The 23,712-nt window shown below is 39.0% G+C and overlaps 2 protein-coding genes across 2 annotated transcripts in view; one reads left to right on the top strand and one right to left on the bottom strand.

The window, feature by feature from the left end:
• Positions 1–1,623: 1,623 nt before the first annotated feature.
• On the bottom strand, positions 1,624–10,925 carry LOC146315300 (leucine-rich repeat-containing protein 27-like). The gene is given in 13 exon segments (XM_084736549.1): positions 1,624–1,989; positions 2,079–2,199; positions 3,330–3,427; positions 3,997–4,108; positions 4,325–4,465; positions 5,864–6,065; positions 6,688–6,712; positions 6,714–6,814; positions 6,906–7,058; positions 8,324–8,382; positions 8,664–8,794; positions 8,959–9,261; positions 10,619–10,925. Coding segments are annotated over 12 exon segments (1,473 nt in total). The 5' UTR covers positions 9,175–9,261; positions 10,619–10,925; the 3' UTR covers positions 1,624–1,875.
• A 1,201-nt stretch (positions 10,926–12,126) lies between these two features.
• Positions 12,127–23,712, top strand: part of stk32c (serine/threonine kinase 32C) — a 99,972-nt gene continuing 88,386 nt past the window's right edge. The window contains exon 1 of the mRNA XM_084736522.1: positions 12,127–12,553. Coding sequence (XP_084592648.1) covers positions 12,472–12,553 — 82 coding nt within the window. The 5' untranslated portion in view covers positions 12,127–12,471. The remainder of the gene's footprint in view (positions 12,554–23,712) is intronic.

The following is a 23,712-nucleotide window of genomic DNA, read 5'->3' as shown; positions in this document are numbered from 1 at the left end:
TGGAAAACTGCAACAAAAAAAACCAACATTTTTTAACAGATTCAATTTGGGCCTACTGATTGCCACTGACAATAATATGTTACATAAAACAAATAACAACAAAAAAAAATCCAGCTCTCTTGTGGGCCCTCTGCTGGCCATGGGCAAGTGGCATTAAGCAGATGCTTAATTTACTTTTGCCTCAGGCCGCCTCTGTGGAAAATATACAATTGCCTCAACAATTTTAAATTCATGCCATTTGAAATGGGAAAAGATTAAAACTAAATCGGTTTTATGGTTGAACATTGCACCATTGTGTAGCAGCCTGAATGAATGCGTTTAAGAGTTTATGCAGAACATTACATCAACAGTCTATGAAACCAAACTATTTGAACTCTTTCCAAAACAAGATAATGAGTCACATTTCAGTGTCTCATCATTTGTGTTACATTTAAATGCTTCTTTTCAGTTTCTTGTTGTGTGTTTTTCCTAACATACACTGTGTTGCATCCATTTGTTGTGTTGCTGATGTATTTGTCTCTCTGCTTATGAGTTAACATAAAATATTCACCCTATCTTATATTGGTTGAACTTAAAACAGTGATCAGTTATCCATTACTTAATTACCAAATAAAGTACATTAAATAATTAATGGAGCTGAACCATGTGAGGAGGGCTGTGGATTCTACATGACCTCCAGAGAGTCATGACAAATTAAAACACTGCTCTTTAGGGTCCTGCCTCTTTTTTAAAGCATTGCACCATAATTAGGATTGTATTGTGTAAAAGGCCAAAAATGGGTATGGTACCTAGAGGTAACACTGCACCACAGAGGGTTAATCCTTATTTAATTTACAGTGTGGTGGAACTTTAGTTTTTATAATTGACACTAAGAATATATGTGTGTCTGGCGAACTGATGTAAATAGAAATAGTTTTGTTGCACACAGTAAATAAGTAGTCATATTTACTTTGTATATAGGGGAGAGTGGGGTCAAATGAGCCATTTTTCTTACTGAGAAATAAGTACAATGAAAACACTGACCCTTATTTCAGGATATCTAATTGAAATATTCATGATGGTATTCAGCCACCAATCACAACTAAAAGTCAGTTATACGTTCACAAGAGAATTAAATGAGCCATTTGCTAAAATGCCTTTGAAATTATTCTATTTGACACTATACCTTTCTGCTAATCTACTCACTATTAATCTAAATGTTATTAAGGCTGAAAAGCTCATATGAAAACAAAAGTTGGGTGAGCTGAAATCAGGTTTGCCATTTCTAATTTATTGTTAAAAAATAAAATAAATAAATAATAATGGGTCTCTTTTCTTGCCTTACTACAATCTTTACACCCCGTTCGTCAGTGAATTAGTGTGGAAACTTGTCCTCCTGTGCTCCTATTGTCTATTTAATGTTGTAGTATATATTTTAACACACAGTTGGACCTTATCTATCGATCTGTTTTTTTTTTCCTTCTAAATTTTCCAATTATGAATGAAGAAGAAGTTTACCATTCCAGAGGTGTGGGAGGGAGTACTTTGTTTCTTTGTCTGTCTGTCTTTCTAATTTAGGCCTTTAATTTACATTGTGTGGTGGAACTTTAGCTGAGCTGATGTGAATACCTTCATTTCAAACAGTAAAGCAGCGCCATACTCACTTTATTCATATTTGAGGTACAATGGTAAAGAACATTTGAAACATGACTAGTTTGTACAATTTTGAAGTTCTCTGGAAAGAAAATTTCATAACACTTAACAGCCTTGTCATCTTTATTTTTAATGTATGAGCATTTCAATGGTAAAGGTTTCTGTCTTTACAATTAATTTTTGAGTATGAATTCAGTACCACAAAACTTCAACCAGCAGTTGTGACAGGCCTTATGATCTCTGTCAGTAGTCAAGGAAATTCTCCTGGTTGTTTACTGAGAAGACAGTGAAACAATTTTGAAGATCTCTTTGCAGATTTTTCTTCTTCTCTTGAAGCCGAGCCTGCAACTTTCTCACCTGTCATTCAAAAACAAAACAAACTCAGATGAATAACCTGTGAATTCAATAATGATGAGCTATGTGAATGACAAAGTACAGGCTTTGACCTCTTCCACATCTATCTCTGATGCTGCCATCAGCTCGTTGGCCTCGCCCTTGGGATTCACGCGTCTCTTCTGTATCTTCTCAATGTGGCCACTGATCTGCCGCTCCAACTTACAGGCTGACCTGGAGGGCCACACAGGTCAGAGGTCAAGCTTTCATACTGAAAACTGAAGTATTTTGAGTGTTTTCGGAGCCTTTACATCAGGTAGAAAGTGTTGAAAAATTCAAGCCTGTGACTGTTTGTTTCCTCATTAGTTACTATTTAGTCTATCAATGAAAACAGAAAAGTATAAAGTGTACTATGGAATCTGTTTTATCCGTTTTTATGCATAATGTTGCTCAAGAAGAACAAAAGAAAATGTTCTATGGTGGATGTATTGTCTCTCTTTGTCCACTAGGTGTCTCTAGCTTTCCACTAGACCATGTGAAAAGCCATTTGATACAACATTTAAAGTCTGTACAAAGACCTGTTGTCTCTGCACCCCAGTGGATCAGAATGTTCTGTATCACTGTTGAACCTGTGTACACCAAAAGTCCAACATATTATAGATACAGTATGTACAGTCTTTTCTTCAGGTTCACTGATGAGAAGAACATTATGACTTAAAGAAATAAACCTATTATTGAAGTGAGTTGTTTCCCCCGATGAAGCTCAGGCAGGCTGCAGGAACACTGCAGGAGCGCAAAACAAGTGCAACATTGTAGTTTGACGATAACAAGTGAGTCCAACACTAAGCTGACCAGCTGTTTAGAAACTGTCTGTAAAACTAAGCCAGTTATTATGAAAATAAAAGCCAACTGCTCTGAAAATGCACACTCTCAAGTTTGAGTTCAGTGACTGTCTGACTCACTGCCTGCTAGACTCCCTTAACATATTGCTAAACTTAACCAAGTTATATATTTATACTCCTTCTAAAAGATTATTAATGATGTCTTGCCACTCATGAACACATAATTCATTTGGCAAACATTTGGCATTAATTTGAACAAGTTACTGACCTCAGCTTGGCCTGTTTCATTTATTTCTGATTACATATCATGAATATTTTATGATTTAGTACAGTAAATATATTACAGACTTCTCCTTTAAAGTTTCCAGTCATACTGGCACAACAAACTAAAAAAAAAAAAAATCTTGACCAATGCAGCAGGTCTGATTTAAATCGTTATTCTGACTCAGGTTTCAGTTTGTGATGTACTACATTTCCAGTCAGCAGCAGACAGTATTTTGGTCACCCAGAGATCCCATTTACCTGTTCATCTCATACCCTGCGAGGGACGTGCGGGGCATCTGAATCTGAGGAATATCACCGCTCTCCTCCACATGGGATTTTGAATCTGTCTCTCCTTTCTGTAACAGAGAGAAGAGATGTTCTAGAGTGCAGCGCTTGTGTACATATAGGATGATACAGCTGTTGCGACACATCCTACAAACACACCCTACAGCTGTAGTTGTAGAGCTACAACATAACAGTGTTATTGCGTCAAATTACTCAAACTGGGTTGGTTTTTACTCTTTTTCAGTTAATATTTACACTTATGTTGCTGGTTCAGCGCAAACATTCTGAGCTGCCCTTCAGCTGTAGGCATGGAAATGCAGCTGACAGTCAAATTACTCAAATCCATCTGCATTGTCTCCAGTTTGTGCATGGCTGCATGCACACATCAGGTTTGACAGCTCTATGTTGCTGCTGTGTGATCACTGTTGCAGCCCTCTGCATCACAAACACTGGCATGTGTTGCTGCCTTCACAGCTACTATATGAAAAGTCGTTCACAAGCATCAAAATATTTTATCTTGTGGTAATTTCATATTTATTGTTAGAGCCCTCTACCCAATGTGCAAGAAGTGGTGTTGTACTGCCCTCTTGTGGCTGGCAGGTTGACAGATGGCACTTTAGGTGATTTATTCCACACGTACCTTTTGTTTTCTTCGTCTTTCAGGCTCCTTCTTTTTTTCCACAGAGATTTTCTTCTCCTGTGTGATCTTGACTTTCGTGTGGCGAGTCCCTTGGCTGGTGGCCGTACTAGATCTATGTAAAAGAAAATTCTTCTTGGGCTATTGTGTCTAAATGGTTGACAAGAGGTCTGCAAATACTGATCATTCTTTAGATAGTGGGGATAATATGGATTCATTATGTTTGGTATGACATGGTATGGCCTGAATATTCTGTGCAAGTCATTCTGTGTGCAGTAGTGTAGTCACTAAGATATGTATTATATTGAACTTGTAGTAAAAGTCAACTTACTTTCTTCTGTGCTCGAGACTTGCTTGTTTCTCTTTCAGCTCTTTCATTGCAGCCTGTCTCCTTTCTTCTAGCCTCTTCCAGTGCTGAGTGTCAAACAGAAGCAACTCGGGAATTATGCCGGCCTTGGTAGTTGCCTTTTTTCTGACAAATAAATTGAAACAAAATGCTTTATTTTTATTGCTCTCCTGAGCTCCGAGTCCCAGCAGAGACAGCCTCAGAGATTTTTTATCACTTGGTCTCCTCTGCAGAGAATGTCATTAAAAAGTGTTTTGCTATCCTTTTCCGAGGCTCCGTGCCATACACTTGGCCCTGCACCACAACTCCAAACCTCAGCACAAAAGTTACCTACTGAAACGAAACTAATTCACCTCCTCTGGTCTACTATTAGATAGCAATAACACTTTCAAACTTCACTGCATTTTATATCTGAACAGGTGAAAATGACTTATGCCCAGTGGATATTTGCTGCCTGGATATACTGTACAAAAACAAGGACAGGAGAAATTAAATAACTAGTCGTTTTGAAACCAGAAAAAAATATTTCACTTGTGCATTTCACAGCTGTATCTGCCCTTGACTTTGTTAAGGAATAGTTTGACATTTTGAGAAAAGCATTTATTGGCTTCTGGCAGAGAGATGATAAGATCAATACCACTCTCATATCTGTCTGTTGAACATGAAGCTAAAGCCAGCAGCTGGTTCACTTAGCTGGAATAAAGACCACAAACAGCTAGTCTAGCGATGTTCAACACTCACAAAATCCACTTACCTGCACCTCTCAAGGTCACTGATCAACATATCTCACTTATTCAATCTTTTTTTAAAACTGAAGTGTAAAAACCACAATTTGTTGTTTCAAAAAAGGTTGTGTGTGTGACGGTTTCTTGGCCAGGAACAACTGCCAGGCAACTCGAAAAAGTAAAATTGTGTAAAAACTGCAGTTTTTACACAATTTTACTTTACTTTACTTTTCTCTTACTTCAAAGAGATGTAATTAATTTAAAGCTATGACAAAGAGTTTTTAGCTGGTTATGAACCTGTTTCAATTTAAAGGTCGAAACAGTGGGATTTGTCTAAGCTGTCCCTAAACATATTAGATAGATAGTTAATTGTATTTGACATCCCAGGATGACGTTTGGGGTTGGCAGAGCAAAATAATGAAAAAACAAGGAAATAGTCTCTGCATGTACAGCCACCACCACACACTTCTAGTGGGTCACAAGTGATGACTGAAAAGGATTATGTTTATTTGAGTCTATACACTATTTTTTTAGGAAAAGGTTGCATATTATGCAATATAAAAGTTTTAAATAATTTGTTAGGTTTAGAGGTGCTGGTAGGCAGATTTTTGTAACTGCTGGACAGAGCAAAGCTAACTATTTCCCCTTGTTTCCAGTCCTCATGCTAAGCTAAGGTAGCCACCTCGTCGCTGCAGCCTCATATTTAATATTTAGAAAATCCCCAAATGACAAGAGCATTTTCTCACTTTTTCCATTCAAAAATATCTTCCTTCCACTCAAATACCTTTACTTTGCTCACCTTTGAGTAACAGGTAGAAGAGGAGACTTTGGAGTTGTACCACTCGGTGCTATTGAGCCCAGCTCAGCTTGGTCCAGCAGGATCATCCTGTGTTTGAGTTCCCTGAATTTCCGCAGTTCGTCCTCATCCACAGATTCATCCTGCTCCTCCGTACTGGATCCCAGCAGCTCTGACAGCTGGAGCTTCTCCACCACTGGCAAGTCTACCAATGAAACAACCATGGCAGCTACAAGTATAATGTGGGAGCAGCCAGTACTGGCAGGTAGAAGCTGGTGGACTGTGAGGAATTACTGACAGAATACAGAGTTGTTTTCCAAGTGCATTACAGACATGCCAGAATTTTACCAACAAAACAACAATAGCAGATAAACCATTTCCTTCTTGCTGCAAAGCAGAATATGTGACCAACAGATTTTTACAGAATTAAGAAAATAAAGGGCTGAATGTAACTTTCACCCACATGAAGGATAATTAGATGCAAATGGCCTAAACACTCCATGTTATTGCAGCTTAAAAAGGTTGATGACAATGCAGTATGTAAATTAATGGTATATATTCAAATCACTAAACTAATAGTCCAATTAAATGACAGGAGATTCCCCCCAGGAGACTGGAGACCTGACTTTGTTAATAACCTTGTAGGCAGGGAGATAAATGGTCTGATTGAGGGGTTTGGCTCTGCTCATTGTGCAGAAGCATCCTCTCCTGTGGAGGGCTGTCTTGGGCTTTTCACAGTGATTACCTCCAGACAGTGCTTAGTGACAGAGAGCTCCTGTTTAGAGCCCACAGGTTATCGATCATTTTCATCTGGCTAAAAATATTACAGAGCTGGAGCAGAGGGGGGGAAAAAAAGAGTCAGCCGAGTGGCACGCGCCGTCTCCAAGGCAACAGAAGTCACACCAGTGAAGTGGTACCAGGGCAAGGAGCTATTTTTGTGGCCAGCCGTCCTATCTTTGACAAAAAGAGCAGATGGCTGGAATGCATGTGCATACAGAACGACTCGCTGCTGCACTGCTCAAAGTTAAAGGTGCCTTTGATTCACCTGGAGGGGTCTTCCTCGTGCTAACTGGCCGCTCAGCCATAGCACTCCTGAGGTACTGCAGGATGCTCTGGTACCCCTGCTTCACAATGTGTGGTGGAGGGATACTGAGGGGACAGTCCCTCAGGTTCAGGCCAGTGAGGGTAATCACATTTCCTGAGAAAATGGACAAGTAAAGAAAACCTTACAATTATGTTTGTACATTACACGTTGCTTTTAACTGACACTCTTATCCAGATTAATTTACATTAGGGCTGTGCGGTATGACAATAAATATTGTGTGATGATAGACAAACGTTTCACGTTATGCTCTATTGTTTAATTTGTTGTGTCACAAATCACAATATTTTACATTGTTTGGATGATGCTTTTGCACAGCCTGGATGAAAATTGGCTTGAAGGCACGACAAACACACATGGAGGAGAATGAATGTGACACACAACAGGTAATTCGAACACAAGAAGGACTGCAACCAGACCAAAAGAGAGGCTTCTTCTGTCACATGGATGTTTTGTGTATGAAAAGTATGAAATGGAACAGAAAACGATACAGCAGCCTCAAACACCACCAACCTCTTACCACACCATGTACAGAAGAATCATCAGTACCAAGAGAGTCTACAGATGAAAACTGTTTTCTATTTTCCTTTTTCTATTTTATACATTAAAGCTAATTTAAGGAATTTTTATATTTTGTTAATTTCAGGAGCCGCTGTAGACAAAGTGGTATCGTATCCACCATCATTACCATAAAATATAATTCCAAAAATAAATTATCTGAAGAAAAATCCTCCTCCGTCTGCTTCCTTTCGACTGGCCAAGGTACTACTAACTGTAGCTTTGCATGTAAAATGTAAACACAGGCTTGTTCCATCTGATTTCACAGAGAATTCGACCCTGTGGCAAGCATTAAGATTAACTAAATAGCCCATCTTCTTGCATATGGTCTTGTTTGCTTATGTAGTAGCTTCAATATTTCATATTTTGCTACAAGTTTTGTTCCATGCTTAACGTGCACAACAGTTCTAAATAAAAGAGAGTATTTTTATTATCCAGTCTAAAATGTAAAAAGAAATAGGCCTTTCCATGTGGTAATTTTACATACATTATTTATTTAATGAATTTACAGAAAATGTGCCAGGCCTCTCTCATCATATCTATTGTTATCCGGATATGACCTATATCAGGACATGAGATTTTGGTCATATCGCACAGCCCTAATTTATGTGTGCATCATTAGAGGAATCTCACATACTGTATATTCCCTGATTACAAATGTTAATCTACACTGCATGCAAGCAGCAGTGTGTTAGTGACAGTTTTAGTAGCAACAGCTACAGTGTAACGTGTTCTTTCTAGTGCATGTTATTTTAAAGGACAGAAACACTGATTGCTGGTAAACATGATTCCACTTAACTCACCCAGCTCAAGTGGAAGTTCTGAGATGGGATTTCCTTCCAGAAGCAATGTTCTGAGACATCTACATAAAGAAATCACAGATTATTAGATGATTCCAAGGGCTGTGTATTGGCCAAGACATGTTTTGTCCTAAACTGAACCTGAGGAGACTGTACAAACTATGCCCTAGCCATGCTTTGTAGTCATGTTTTTGGTTTTCAGAGTGAATGCTACCAAACAGAACTCTGAAATCTTATCTAAACTGTTCTGAAATGTTACAAAGAAACATAATGTGCTCCCATGGCTGGGGGGTTTGGAATCAATCAGCATATATTTCAAAGAGTGGTTGCATAAGTGACCTACCTGTGCAAGCCAATTTCAGCAGGGAGTGATGCAATTTGGTTTTTTCTGAGGTCCAGCCACAGCAGGTTGGGCAGACTGATGAACAATGAGCCTGGGATACTGGGTATCTGGTTGCCTTCAAGGTATAAATACTGAGGATGATACAGTGAACAGTTAGATGCAGAAGAGCTAATTATACTGAGACATAAAATTGTTGGCCTGATGCTCTACTGACAATTTCTTTCTTGAAAACGACTACAGCAGATGTAGCGAGGTGGGTAAGGGTTGACAAATATACAGTGAAGTCCAAACTGACCTTTATTATGCTACAAGTATTTTTCAAAATACTCTCTGGAACATGTTTCAGGTCAGTTCTGCTCAACATTAAAACCTCTGTTGTATAATATGCAGGGGGCTCGAGTGGCTCAGCATCCTCAGGCGGGTTGTAGGGGGTCTGTGGTTTGACAACACTGTTCCCAAAGACAAAGCTCTGCTGCAGGTCAGGAACCTCCTTCTTCTCTGGGGAAGCCATGATAGGAGTGATACTGTGATGATGTTTAGTATATTCTGCTCAGGGCGTTCAGAATATCTTTTTGCACTGCCATTTTTCTCCCTGTGTCTGAAAATAATAAAGTTCATGTAAGAATCACATTCAATGGGCAGGCTATTAATTCAGTGCTGCTGCCTAAAAGTGGTGGAAGAAGTGCTCTACCATGTTGAAGCTGGTAAAGTTGGAGCTAATTTCAGCTACCTCATACAGTTGATTTATATTTTGTGTTCATAATTTGAATCTTCAAAATATCTAGTGATTAAAGTTATCAAATAAATGTAATGGAGTAAAAAGTAGGGCTGGGTGTTATGGCTTATAAACAATATCTCAATATTTTCAGGCTATGCTGCGATATATGATACATATCTCAATATTGTCTCTAAAATTATATAATGTTAATTCTCAGTTAGTGCAAACATATGTTCTTACAGAATATGATGCATTGCTGCAGGTTAAACTACTCACTAATAGAGCTAGGCAATAGGGACAAAATCAAATATCACAGTTAGAGCTGCAATTTTTAATTGATCGATTAGTTGTCAACTATTAGCTAATTAATCACAAACTATTTTGGTAATTTTTAATGGATTATTTGATTAATTTTTACAGGACAAAAAGTCCACATTCTCTGATTCCAGCTTCTTAAATGTGAACATTTTCTTCTCCTCTTGAGGACGTGCAGTGATCAACATTTTTCAGTTTTCTTACATTTTATACCGTTTTCGTTATTTCCATTTCCATTTTATGACCAAATACCTCAATATCAATATTTATAGTTATTGCAACAATACTGAAATATTAACACAGAGAAAGTTTTGATAAATAATCATCCACAATGTGGATATAATGACTGAGCTAAGTGGACTATATCTAGTGTCATATCAAAATATCTATGTAATACTGCCCAGCCTACAATACTGATTTCTAAAATGTAATGGAACATGAGTATAAAGTAGTATATTATGAAAATACTCAAGTAAAGTACCAGCACTTCAAAACTGTACTTAAGTACAGTAGCTAGCGAACTCAAGTAGCAGTTACTAAATGTACTTCATGGTATTAAACAGTGGTGGTTAATTTCCAACACTGCTAACAATTAGCTAATATTAGCATTAAATATTGGCATAAGTAATTTCGACTGCTGTACAACCACCGTATTAACTTACCTGGGGGTTCAATAAACGCACAGATAAGCTCTTAAAGTGACTCAGTTTGTTTTTAAAACAAACACTTTACACAACGGAAAAAAAGGAAAATGTCGTGCTAACTTTTAGCTACCGCCTCTCGGGTTTGACTTGTAACCATGGCAACGAGGTCAACACAAACTACGGCAGCTGTCCACGTGCAAACAAGGCGAACTGCAATCACGTACCGCTGCATTTTTAATATGTTGGAAAGATATTCATACTATGTGAATGTCACTTACTTTCTAGATGGCATACTTTATAATGTGCACTATCAGAGCAGCAACAGGAGCAAATAAACCCAGTGTGCATGCGATGGCAAAGTGTTAAATCCTTTTTCCCCCTCAGTGCTCCCACCGGCACCACCCATCCATCTTCTAATGAGATTGTGGAATAATTCACTGAGCTGAGGTTCATTCGGGCACCGGTTTTGTCCCTCCAGCTGGTACTGAGCTATCCTGGCTTCACCTACAGTACAGAGGATGGTCCTTATGTGTTGATATGTATGACAGTCTGTGATACAGAGCTACGTCGACTACAGTCACTGGCCAGAAACTGTCACACTACTCTCATAAAAGTCAAGGCAGTCACAATACCAGAGGCTAGCTTCCGGTTTTTGCTTTCAGTATAAAAGCCTTCTTGTAAACTCTGCACAGTGAAAGGAAAATAACACGAACTAAAGTAAATATTTCGAAAGATATGAACCAAAACATCGGTGTCTGATTTACAATGCATACTGATTGTCTTGCACATATGTTTTTGTCAATACTGCATTTAATAATTGATAAATTCATTTTGTACATCAGACTGCAACCATGTACAGTAGATTTCTAAACTGATGACTGAACTAAGGCTGCAATCTGTCAACCATTTTCTTGATTAATCAGTTAGTTCTTTGGTCAAAAAACTGTCAGAAAATAGTGAAAAATGTTGATCACTGTTTCCAATTTCCCAATTTCCAAGATGATGTTCTTAATTGTCTTTTATTGTCCACAGCCTAAATATATTGTTATAGAGGACTAAAGAAGCCAGAAAATATTCATATTTGATGAGCGGAAATTAGATAATTTTGACATTCTTTTCTTAAAAAATGACTCAAAGTGATTAATGGATTATCAAAATAATATAATAGCAATTAATTACTTTAATAGTTGACAACAAATTAATTAATTGTTGCAGCTCAAAAGTGAGCAGGACTTTCCACCAATACACTCTCAAATGTTCCAATGAATTTATTAAGTTAAATCATCAACAATTAGTTGCTAAATTGATTAGGTTATCAAAATAAAATGACTTGCCATCTAATTTCTGAATTGTCATTTGCAATTTTTCAAAGAAAAAAAAAAAGTCAAGTGGTTTCATCTTCTTAAGTATGAGGATTTGCTCCCTTGTCTTTGTCATTTATGATAGTAAATTAACAGTATTTGGGTTTTGGACTGTTGGTTGGACAAAAGAAGACATCTCAAGACATCACTTCGGGTTTTAAATTATGATGCACATTTTTCTGAATTTTCTTATAGACTAAACAATTAATTATAGACATAAGATTAATCACTAAAAAAATAATAATTAGTTGCAGCCCTAAGTTGAACTTTTCCAACTGATCTAAATGATGCCACCACCAGCTGCTGCAGTGCCTCTACGAGTTTTATAAGCTTTTATTTTTAAGGCAAACTCGCGAGACTTCCTGTTTGCGTTTATCTAACTGCGTCCAACTCGACGCAGCTCTTTACTCTGAACCGACAAACATAAGTCTGTCCTCTCGGTTTGCCTGGCAGGCTACGGAAGACAACTGAAGACCGCCAGTATACCGAGTGATTGTATTTACCTCCAACTGTAACAAACCGAGCAGTGTTTCTTTTCAGATATTTTGCAGTCGGTCGGCGCCTGCCACATTTGTTCTCCCCAGGTTTAGAAAGACTTTAAGTCGCGGTGCTTCAGATTTGTCGGCAGAATAAATAACGGATAAATAAAAGAGAAATAACGGAAACGGTTTGGGTGAAATGTATGGTTATGACTGCTGTCTTTTGAGGAGGGTGTCCAACACAGAGCTGTAGTTTCTCTTCAAGAGGCGAGGAATGCAATCTGAGCATCAATGTTTCACTGGGGCAAGTGGAAGAAGAGGATGGGAGCCAATAGTTCTTCAAAGAGACCAGTTTTCGATGAAAAGGAAGATGGTGAGTGATGGAAAAGTGAAAACCGAAACAAACAAACAAAAATAACACTTTAAAAGAAGTTGTAGCTAAGATTCGCGGCTGTGCTTGTTAGTATTTTATTTATATTGTCTTTATTGTACAAGCTAACACAAAAATATTGACAGTTGTTCAATGCTGCCATGCTGAAGTTGTCAAAGTTTCTGCAAGGAATTTAAAGGGACAGTTCGCCCTAAATTTAAAAAACACACAGTTTTTCCTTTAGCTTTTAGTGCTATTTATCCACCTAGATAGGGCTGGGCAATATATTGATAATATATCAATATCATGATATGATACTAGATATGTTCATGTTATAAAGGGATAGTTTGAATCATTTGAAGTGGGGCTGAATGAGATACTTATTGATAGTAGACAGGAGTCAATGTGAACCCAGTTTGGAGAAGCAGAGGGGTGCACCAACACAGAAGCTAAGCACTGTACTGCTGTAGACAGGGTCAGCAACAAAAGTTATTTTAGCCACTTTAAAAACATCCTCCTAAGTGTATAGTATATAAAGAATATTTTCACGACTTTATTTGGCTGTCAGACAGCCTTTTCTGAGAGGAAACTGCTGTTACGCCAAATATCTCTTTCTCCAAACCCATATGAGAACAGTAACTTTACATCACAGAACATGGGAGTTTCTGGTCCATCTTTGCCTCGATTCTTTCAGTTTTGTTTGTGCTCAGTTTTGTGTGTTGTGACTTTGGTAGACCTGAACTATCCTTTGAAAACATCCAAATCACAAAATAGCACAAAAAAAAACTAACCAATCGAGGCAGCTTTTTTTTTTTGGTGGACTGTTTTATTCATTCATTCATTTTCTGTAACCGCTTAGTCCGTAAGGATCGCGGGGCTGCTGGAGCCTGACATTGGGCGAGAGGCAGGGTACACCCTGGACAAGTCGCCAGTTCATCGCAGGGCTGACACATAGACAGACAACCACTCACACTCACATTCACACCTACAGGCAATTTAGAGTCACCAATTAACCTAACATGCATGTCTTTGGACTGTGGGAGGAAGCCGGAGAACCCGGAGAGAACCCACGCAGACACGGGGAGAACATGCAAACTCCACACAGAAAGGCCCCGCCCCAGCCGGGGAGCTGGGGGATCGAACTCAGGACCTTCTTGCTGTGAGGCGGCAGTGCTAACCACTGCACCACCACTAAACTTTGTCACTATCACCAAGCACTAATACCAACCTCACTGTAAAAATCGAAAAGTTTTGCATTCTAAAAAGTATGTAAGCATTACAGCAAAATTGTGTATTTATTGTGCAGTCAAATGATCCCTGTCAGTGTTTTACTATTATATGCAATGTTTTTGGAGTAATATTACAGCTGCATTTATGTGTATCTTGCTCTTTCAGCTTGAGTTCATTTTAACTACTTTATATATTGTTGGGTGGCTAAATCTACTGCAACACATCATATTCTATAAGATCAACACATGTCCGCACTTTCTGAGAATTTCCAGTGTGTTATTTTACATTGAGGTCTGTATTGTGTATTGATTTGTTATTTATAAGCCATATACCAGAGCCTTACATCTAGATTTTTTTTGGTGATATCAGCCGGAAAGATGTCTGCCTTCTCTCAAATATAATGGAATTAGATGGCTCTCGGCTTGTGGTGCTCAAAGCGCCAAAAATATATATCTGAATAACTCAACAGCAATAGGCCTCTTTCCAGAAATCCTGACCTGGTTACTCAAGATAATCCACAGACCTTATTGTGAACAGCTTCATGTCCAAACTACTTTGTTTCTACCTTAGAAAGAAAGTAGTTTGTAATTGAAACAAAGCAAACGAGATGGTTAAGTAACAGTACAGGCCAGAGGAAAAATGTGTATTTCTGATTTTGTGGTGAACTGTCCCTTTAAATGTTTAACAGACAGAGTTTATCCAAAAAAAAAACTGCATATGTTGCCTCCATTAAACAAAGGCTGTTTTTGTGTTATGTAGGAGTCCCAACTTTCTGTTCTCTAGTTCTATTACCCAGAGGCCTTGTTAAAGAAATTGAAATAACCTTGCATTTGTATTTTCATAACGCCTACATAACGCACACTGACAGCATTGTACGTTTCCACTTCACGTCCAGATAAAGTGAATCTTTCTCACAGGGCAGAAAACGTAGCATTACCACTCAGTCACTGTGAAATATCTGCTCACACTGTGAGAAAATACGTCAACGCCTGAATGAACTCTTTGAAGTACGGACTATTTGAAGACACATAGTTAATTACATAATTAAGACAAGATTAGTGTCATGCATGGAAGTAATGTTAATTCACGATCTCTTGTCACTGACTGTATGGGAAATAAGCCTCTTGGAAGTGCACCCAGTAAGCTGAGCACTGAATCACTGAATCTGTGTGATAGACTACAGAAATCCAGTGTTGCTGCTACAGAGCTGCTACATCACTGTGCTGGCCAAGTTACAGGCAAAACTTGAGTAAATGAGGTCATTTCACTGCAGGGATGCGGTCATATGGCCTCTGTGAGTGTGTGTGTGTTTAGTACACATTCCTACATAAAAGGATAACCCAATTAAGCTTACAGCTTTTTGTCAACAGCCTTCAAGAAAAGCGTGCAGCTGTAATTCAGATTACTATCTCGACGAGCGGTTATTGAGAGGGATAGGAGTGGCCCTACAGCCTTGAGTGGTTTGTTTTCTCACCCCTGCAGCATCTGATCAAAGGCAGGGCACATACCGGTTGATGTATTAAGGTTTAGCGAGGTGTTCTCGACCGGGCTGCGTTACTGTACATGTCTCTTTCTACAGCTGTTCTGTGTGATTAAAGGAGAAACCTTGAGCCTCAGAGCTGAACCTCTCAAGGCTGACATGGCTGTTTCTGCACACGCTGAATGTGAAAAGATACAGAGGGAGTGAGAGAGAATATACCATCTTTTATCGTCACTTTCCATATCCTCCTATGCAGGGTGCAAAATGTACTTTTTTTGTCCAATGGCCAAATGGCTAGTGAATGGTAGGGCTGGATACTACTTACTCCCAGTGTGATACCATCACAACACTTGGGTGCAGATTTGATACGTATTGCAATTTGAAAATGTGATTTATTGTGAATTTTGTTTCATTTTCTAACACTAGATCATGTGGAAAAGTGTAATTGTACACTTTTAGAGACTGTATGTCATAACTGATATATCTGAAATGATGCACATCACATATCAGTCAGTCTTAGATTTTCGATATTGTGATATATGCATATTTTGTTTGCAATGATCCCTCAAAAGTGGTACACTCTAAACAACAGAGTCAACAGACAGCAGCACCACAGCACTTCATTATAACGCTGTCCTTCTGTGATTTGTGTATTGCACTAGGCCATGTTGCGATTTCAATAATATTTTTGATTAATTGTGCAGCCCTGCTGGTGAATGAAGCACATCTACGAGCCACCTGCATATTTTACCAGCATTTGCCTGGTGACTGTTGCTAATTTTGTGCCCTGCTCATCAATACGAGGCTGAGGCAGGTGCCATTTATGTTTGACCTACAACACTAATAACTGCTGTGCTTCCGTTTCGATTTCTGTCCGCTGTGTCAAGAGTCAGTGCAGGTACATCATCATCATCATCATCATCATCAGCCTTTGTCATAATTGCTATCATGATGCATAGATTGAGGTCCACTCTAGTGCAAAGATATGTTTCGCGTAATTATACACTGTTGCTATTAAAAGGATGTACTCTCGAGTTTGTCCCTTTATGCAGCAATGAAAACTCCTCTGCTGCACACATAGTGAACAGTACATATGTTAGTGGGAGGGCACATTAAGAAGAAGCAACTGTTAACATCAGCCTGATTACCTTGAACACTTGTGAAGCACTGATTCTGCACAGTTTCGAGTCTTTGTAAAGCAGCTGCCTCTCTTTCACTCTGCTCATCGCTCAAAGAGCCGCCTCGCACGGAGAGCTGTCTGAGAAAACCATTCCAAGCAAACCGCTGCATTGTGGATGCTGACTTAGACTCTCTTGCTGCCTGTCAGGTCTCTTCGAAACAGTATCTCTTGGCTTCTTGGAAAACGGCATATGGCCTACATTAGGCAGTAATATTAGAGCAGCATTTGGCTCAAAAGGCTGCAAACATAATCAAGCGGTCAGGTTGATGTCCAAGCGTAGCTGCCTAAAGGGCTTTTTTGGCAGATAGTTTGATTAGCAAAGGAAGGCTGTGGAATTGATTGAGGTGCACATCCTGCGTGTTTCTGCACTGCTTTTCTCCCTGACAACAGCATCCAGGGTGGGAAATTAATAAAAGTCAGTGCGACATAAATCTTGGTTAAGCTGTCTGGCCTATTGTTTTTTTTGTTTTTTTTAAATCATCATATAAAATAAGCTTCTTCTTCTTCTTCTCTCTCTGTTTTCCTTTTTCTGTTCTCTGCTAAATCAGTGAATATAGCTTGTTAAATTTCAGATGTGCCGTCCTATTTCTAGGCTCGGTAGAGTAAATTAATTACTGCACAGACTTGAGAATGATATTGATCTTCTCATCTAACTCTTGGTAAGAAAGCAAATATGCAAAATGTTCACTGACTCCATTATAATGAAGCAGTGGGTTGTATATGTTTATGAACTCAAACAAAGATTAAAAGTGAAGATTAGAAATTGAAGACCTAAATTAAAGGATTTTTAGAGGCATGAAGAGGTGCAACAGTCCAGTATTTCACAAGAAGGCAAAATGAAGCCCAGTTTGTGCTGAGATATCCTGATTTCTTTGGAGAATCCGAACTAACCTTAAGTGTAAGCTATATTTAAAATACTTTCACTGCTTTATGTTGCTGTCAGACAGCCTTTTCTGGCAGGAGGCTGCTGTTATAACAGCCAGATTTCACTGTCTCTAGTTCAAAAACAGTAATCTTGCCTCTCAGAGGGCAGGAGTTGCTGATCTACCACCGCCTTGATTTGTTAGTTTGTCTTATTGCTCAACTTTTAAAACACCAAAGTAAAAAAAAAATACACAAACAAACTAGCTGATGGAGCGGTAGACCAATTACTTGTGCGTTCTGCGAGGTAATATTGCTGACTTCACCAGTGGAGCGTGGCTGCTTTGGAGAGAGCCGCATTTGGTTCATATAACAGACGTTACCCATCAGAAAAGGATGTATGACTGCCAGGAAGTGGTGAAAATATTCTAAATATAGCAAACGCTTAAACTATCATTGATTTTCTTTTGGTGGACCTTTTTTATGTGGCTAAATTTTGTTTTACTGCTGACCCTGTCCACTTGTCTTTCGTGCTGCTCTCTGCTTCTCTGAACTAGTGGCATTTCAACCGACATCTTCTGTATGTAATACACCGACTGTTGATAAGGACCACATACAATCCCACTTCAAATAATCCAAACTATCCCTTTAATCTTATACAGCAGGTTTTTTTTTCCTTTTCTTGTCAGTCATCACACGACCCATCATATTAATCCTGTTATCCCTTAGGGCGGTCACCAGGTCGGAAACACTGTTCTATACCATGTCCTTGGTAAATAATGATGAACTGTGAGCAGCTGCGTGTCCAGAATCCAGCTGTGGTACTGCAGCTGAATCTTTTTTTTCTTTTTTTAAGAGACAGCTCACCCAAAAATCAAAAATACATATTTTTCTTCCTACCTGTAGTGCTTTAGATCATGATGTGTTCTGGTGTGAGTTTTGTGCAGATATCGACTGCAGAGATGTCTGCCTTTTCTCAAAAATAATGGAACTAGATTGCACTCAGCTTGTGGAGCTCAAAGCGCCAAAAATATATTTGAAAAATTCAACATTAGTGTTGCTTTCCAGCAGTCATGACTCAGGTGTTCAAGACAATCCACCGACCTTGCTGTGAGCAGTTTCATGCAGGAACTATTTTCTTTCTAGTAGAAAGAAAGAAATTCCCGTAGATTCTACTGCAGGAGAGAAGCAGTTCCCACATGAAACTGCTCTGGTCTGTGGATTATCTTGAGTAACTGGGTAATAATTTCAGGAAAGAGACATTGCTGTTGAGTTTTAAAATGTATTTTTTGGTGCTTTGGGCACCACAGGTCGAGTGTCATCTATCCAGATGGATAAATAGCGCTACAGGTAAGAGGACAACATGTATTTTTAATTTTGGGGTGAACTGTCCCTTTAAATGTTTTTTCAAACAAAATTATCAAACAATTGCCGGCGCCACTTCAATAGAAAATTTGCTGGTTTCTCTTCAAGCTCTCGCTTTTAGTAACTTCTGGTGGGTTTTGTCAAAATTTCTAAAGTTTATAGAGACAATGATTGCTCAATCATTTGGGGTTGAATAATCAATAAATTAACCAATAAAGAAAATGATCACCAACTGCAGCCTTGAGTTGTTTACACAGTATGAGCTGACTGACTTGAGATTGTTCAGTTAACCATTAGCCAGGCTGTTGACAAAGGAGCACTTCACTTCTCTCCAAGTCCTCGTCTGAACTTGGAACAGCACTGGCTTGTCGCTTTTTGAAAGCGGGCACTTGTTGTGAATGTGCTGCAGTATTCAGGAGAGAGTGCAGAATTGACAAATGCTTTAATTGAGCACGGGCACGGACTTGGTGTACTTGTTATTTTTGCTCTATGGGATTTACAAAGTATCCAAAATTTGTGTGCATGATTGTGCGTGCAGGGGATGCTTTTAATTGTGTTGCCTGTTTATTGTGTTGTTACATTGTTGTGTGCATTTGATCATCCTTGTTAAGCCAAAGGCAAATTTCCACTTCTGTGGACGATAAACTTCTATTCTTTGTGTAGGCGATGTGTGTGTGTGTGTGTGTGTGTGTGTGTGTATGCCTGAATGTGTGTGCGTGGCTGCTCTTCCCGTCAAGGATAAGTGTATGAGGCAATGAAAGCAGATTTGGTGGAGGATAAAGATAGATGCAGAGAGAGATGGCTGATTACTTGCACTGAATACTGAGGCTCTCACTTTCTTTCATCTCTGTTACATACACTCAATTTCTCTCACTGTCTTTATTCACCTCAACTTCATGGCAGCCTGCAGCTATACTGGCCTCTTGCCACGGCAGAGGGCCGCCATAATTGGCCGTAGCAGTAATGCAATAGGTGGGGAGTACTGTCCTGGTCATATTGCGGTATCATCTGATCGCGGACTGTGGACGCAGTTCACATCGTTGAGCTTGTGATCAGTTCCATCCAATCCATCGAAAGCACCAAACTGTCATCACTCTCAAAAATCAACATGTAATGAAAGCTCACACTCACTGATTTGAGGAAAATATGTAATTGTGTTTTTTTCTGACCATTATTGATATTTATATTGCAATTATTTTCTATATATTAAACAGCAGGCCTTTATTTGTGATCTACAGAACATCATCACGAACTTACTTTGTTTCTACAACTAGAAAATCAGACAAAACTAGAAAATACTAGAAATAAACTAGCTGAAACTTTGCAGCTGAGCAGTTGGAATAATTTAATTGCTGGTTATAATAGCTGAAATACTTTTTTATGATTAATAGTTTGTTTTCTCAACAGACAAAGCCTTTGCAAATATTTAGTCATGAACGAGAATATTAAGTTGACATGAAGCAGTAAAATAAAATACGAGGATAATAAAAAAAAAACATCCAAAGAAAAAATAAACCAAAGATGAAAAGAAAACAAATAAATAAATGAATGAAATGGAATGAATAAATAAAATACAAAATTATCAGCTCAGAAATCCTTTTCTCCCCATTCTGTTTTTTTACTGATCCCTCTGCTTGAAGTGACTTAACTGATATGTCTGGGCAGAAGCTTCTGGTCGAAGAATGGAAATCCTTTTCAGCACCAGCACCATCTGTGTGGCACGCTTCTCTTGGTCACCTGGCTGCCCTCGAACGGTCATCGTAGAGGCTGCATGATAAAGTGGAGGAGCATGACTTGAAACTGGGGCAGTACTATCCTTATATATCAAATGGTTAATGGCGCTTCCAGCTCATAAAAATTCCTGTAAACTATCACATAAAATGTGAATAACTGAGGGTTACACTCAGAACTCAGGTTGACAAACACTGCTGTAAACTTTTAAGCATTTTGTACATCAGTTGTATTTTTATTCTGTATGTGTCGAAGTGACATTTAAAATAAAATTACTGAAAGAAGTTTAAATCAAAGTGCTGATGTTGAAATTTCAGTTTAAGTGCATGAAGCTGAAGCGTTTAATCAAATGGAAGTCGAAGTATCAGTTGAAGCTGTGAGAACTCTTCCTATCAGCTGAAATTTTGTTTCTAAGTGACTAATGAGGACAACATTTTGTGACATTTGTCCAGTATTGAGCAAAATCATTCAGCTTCATTCAAACTCAGCAGAAACAAAATAAAACTGACCGACTTGACTCGTCTTTCCGCTGTTCTAACAATCACAAACTGGCTTTTTGGTCGAAATAAACCTTTTATCCACTGAGGTAGGTTTTATTTTGTTTCTGTCCGGGTTGAATGAAGATGGTGAGTTTGGACAGGGATTCTGGTTAGATTTTAAGAACAATAACAGCTGTTTCTTGATAAACCTCTCTCTTTTAAAAAAAGTCAGTCTCTGACTAAAAAAAGTCAGTTTCCATAGTGTTGTGAGACACTTAGAATAACAATCTGAGCCTTTCAGAGGCAAAAACAAACACTTTTAGTGGATGTACTTTGATGGTGCACAGTTGCCCACAAGGATTACGTTGCAGCTGCAGCACTCTTCCTCAATACTGGACCATTTTTAAAATCCCCATTAGTCACTTAGTCACAAAAACATGTGGAAATAGGGTCCAGGTTGAAAAATACTGAAGTTACCCATTAAGTGTAAGCACTGAAACCAACTGGAATAAATTTTGCATGAACAGGTGACATTTTATCGTTCAAAGATGAAGACCCAAGACTTGAAAAGGTGTTAATTGTCATTTCAAGTGTAAGGATTAGAGGAAGTTGGAGTGTAATCACCGAAAACAGATGAACTCTCAGTTAAAGAATAAGAAATGAAAAAACTGAAACTGTCGGTCGACGTGTTACAGGGATTTCCTTCTACATAAACTTTCCTTACATAGAAAAAAAGAACAATTTAGCTCATGTTAAGTAAGATATTACTTTGCTGGTATAACTTAACACTGATGATGAGCAGTGAGCCAGCATGCACAGTTAAGGACCCTGAAACTGAAGCCGCCAAATGGAATTCAGCCATCATAATTTTATTGTTTACATCTCTGCTTTTCCTATTGTGGCATGACAATATGTCTTCTGTGAAGAAGGCCCTCTGTGCTATCAATCGTATTGCAAAGATAAATATGACTTTTTTCCCATCTGGTTTCTTCTTTTTCATTTTGGAGCAAAGCTTTTCCTCCAGCACCTCGTAAATGCAGTTCACAGAGCCTCTTGTGTGCTTTTTGTCCATGTCTCCGGTCTTATGTAACCTTGTTTGCTTCAGGTGATGTGCAGGTGATGACAGATGTAGCGGCTCTAGTGCCAGAGCGAAGGAGTCTTCAAAGAGATGAACGCAGCTTGATGCTGCGGTGACAACGCAGGGAAGAAAGGTTGCTCTCGTTTGTTGAGGTGTGTGTGTGTCTCTGTATGTTTCTGTGCAGGCAGGGAGGGATTAGGACAAGGGGAACGCAACTGAAGAGGGATCGGTCTGAACTCTTTGACATAAAGGTCCTAACTAGAACCATGAAGGGTTCTTCAGCTCCTCCCCATAGGAGAAACCTTTTTAGTTCACTTGGAACCCTTTCCAAGAGTAAATATAATATAAAGGGTTACACCTAGAACCGTCTGTGAAAGGTTTCATCCAGAACTCAACCCATGAACCTTCCAAGGGTTTTATCTAGAACCCACCCAAGAGGACCCACCCAAACGCTTTCCCATAAGGATTTTATCAAGAACCCACCCAGGGTGTCCTACTGCAAACGCTTTTATATTCTAAGAGTTTTATCTAGAAAACCATCCAGGGGGTTCTACTGCGTTCCCTTTTATATTCCAAGGTTTTATATAGAACACGCAAGGGTTTCTTGCAAGAGGGGGGCTATATCGAGCACCCCTTTATATTCTCTTTGTTTTATCTAGAGCCCACCTAAAAGATTATCTTTATTACCCCTCTGTATTCTATCTAGAACCCACCCAGGGGGTTTTATCTAGAGATCACCCAGAGATGTCCACTGAGAACCCTTTTATATTATGGCACAAAGAACCCTTGATGAAAGACAAGAACTCTGTCTTCCAAAATGGGTTCTTAGTGGAACCCATAATCTTACAAAGAACCCTTTGTTCAAAAAAAGCATGCTTCAGAAGAAAATGGTTCTGGGTAGCACCTCGGCCCTTTAGGAAGAACCCTTTTGGAACCTATATTTCTAAGAGCGTGGTGGAGGAGCGTCTGTGTGGATTGTCTTCCACCTGATGATTGTTTTGTCTTTCCTTTCTGCTGTTTTTGTCGCTTCGCCGACCTTTTCCAAAGGGTCTTAGTTCGGGGAGATTTATTGTTGACCATAAATCCATCTTTGTCATGGGAAATGAAAGACTCGAACTGATAAGAGGAGCATCTAGTAAAGCAAACAAAACTGTTACCTGTAGTCACCGTTGCAACAGTAGAGAGGTTAGTTCAATATTTGGCTCTCTGGCTACACACTTCTCTTACGGAGAAATATATTACTGCTTTCAGCCCATGTTTGGTTCGTTCCTGCTGCTTCAATTACTGAACTAGATTCATGACAGAGTGAAGAGACGCAGCACTCTCGCTTAGCCAACTCCTGCGGGAAACCTGAATGAAACTGTAAGTACTTTTTTCACTGTGCCCAAGCTCAGGCAACCTCCTAGCAAATGAGGAGGATCGGAGAGGATAAAGACTCAGATCGCAAATCACAAAGTCAACACAAGTTGCTGGAGAGACTGACAGATGTAAACTCTCTGTAGTTTGTAATCCCATTCATCGTGCAGTGTGTGTGTGTGCGTGTGTGTGTGTAGTATCTGACTGTGTGGGGAGGCCTCTGTGCAGTGTAGTGAGACAAACCCTCGGCTCCTACGTTTAATTTAGCAGCCAGCCCAGACATTATTGCCCATGGAAACCAATTAAAACCAGTTTTCAGATAATCTCAGCATCCCTGTCTTGTTTCTATGTCAGACATTTTCAACTTTTAAGAACCGTAGTCTGACTGTTTACCTTTAAGTG

Source organism: Lutjanus erythropterus, chromosome 14 (assembly GCF_056507025.1).
Source record: "Lutjanus erythropterus isolate fLutEry1 chromosome 14, fLutEry1.hap2, whole genome shotgun sequence".
Taxonomy (NCBI): Eukaryota; Metazoa; Chordata; class Actinopteri; order Lutjaniformes; family Lutjanidae; genus Lutjanus; species Lutjanus erythropterus.
Note: the sequence above shows the minus strand (reverse complement) of the source record. Positions and strands in the feature narration are given on the sequence as shown.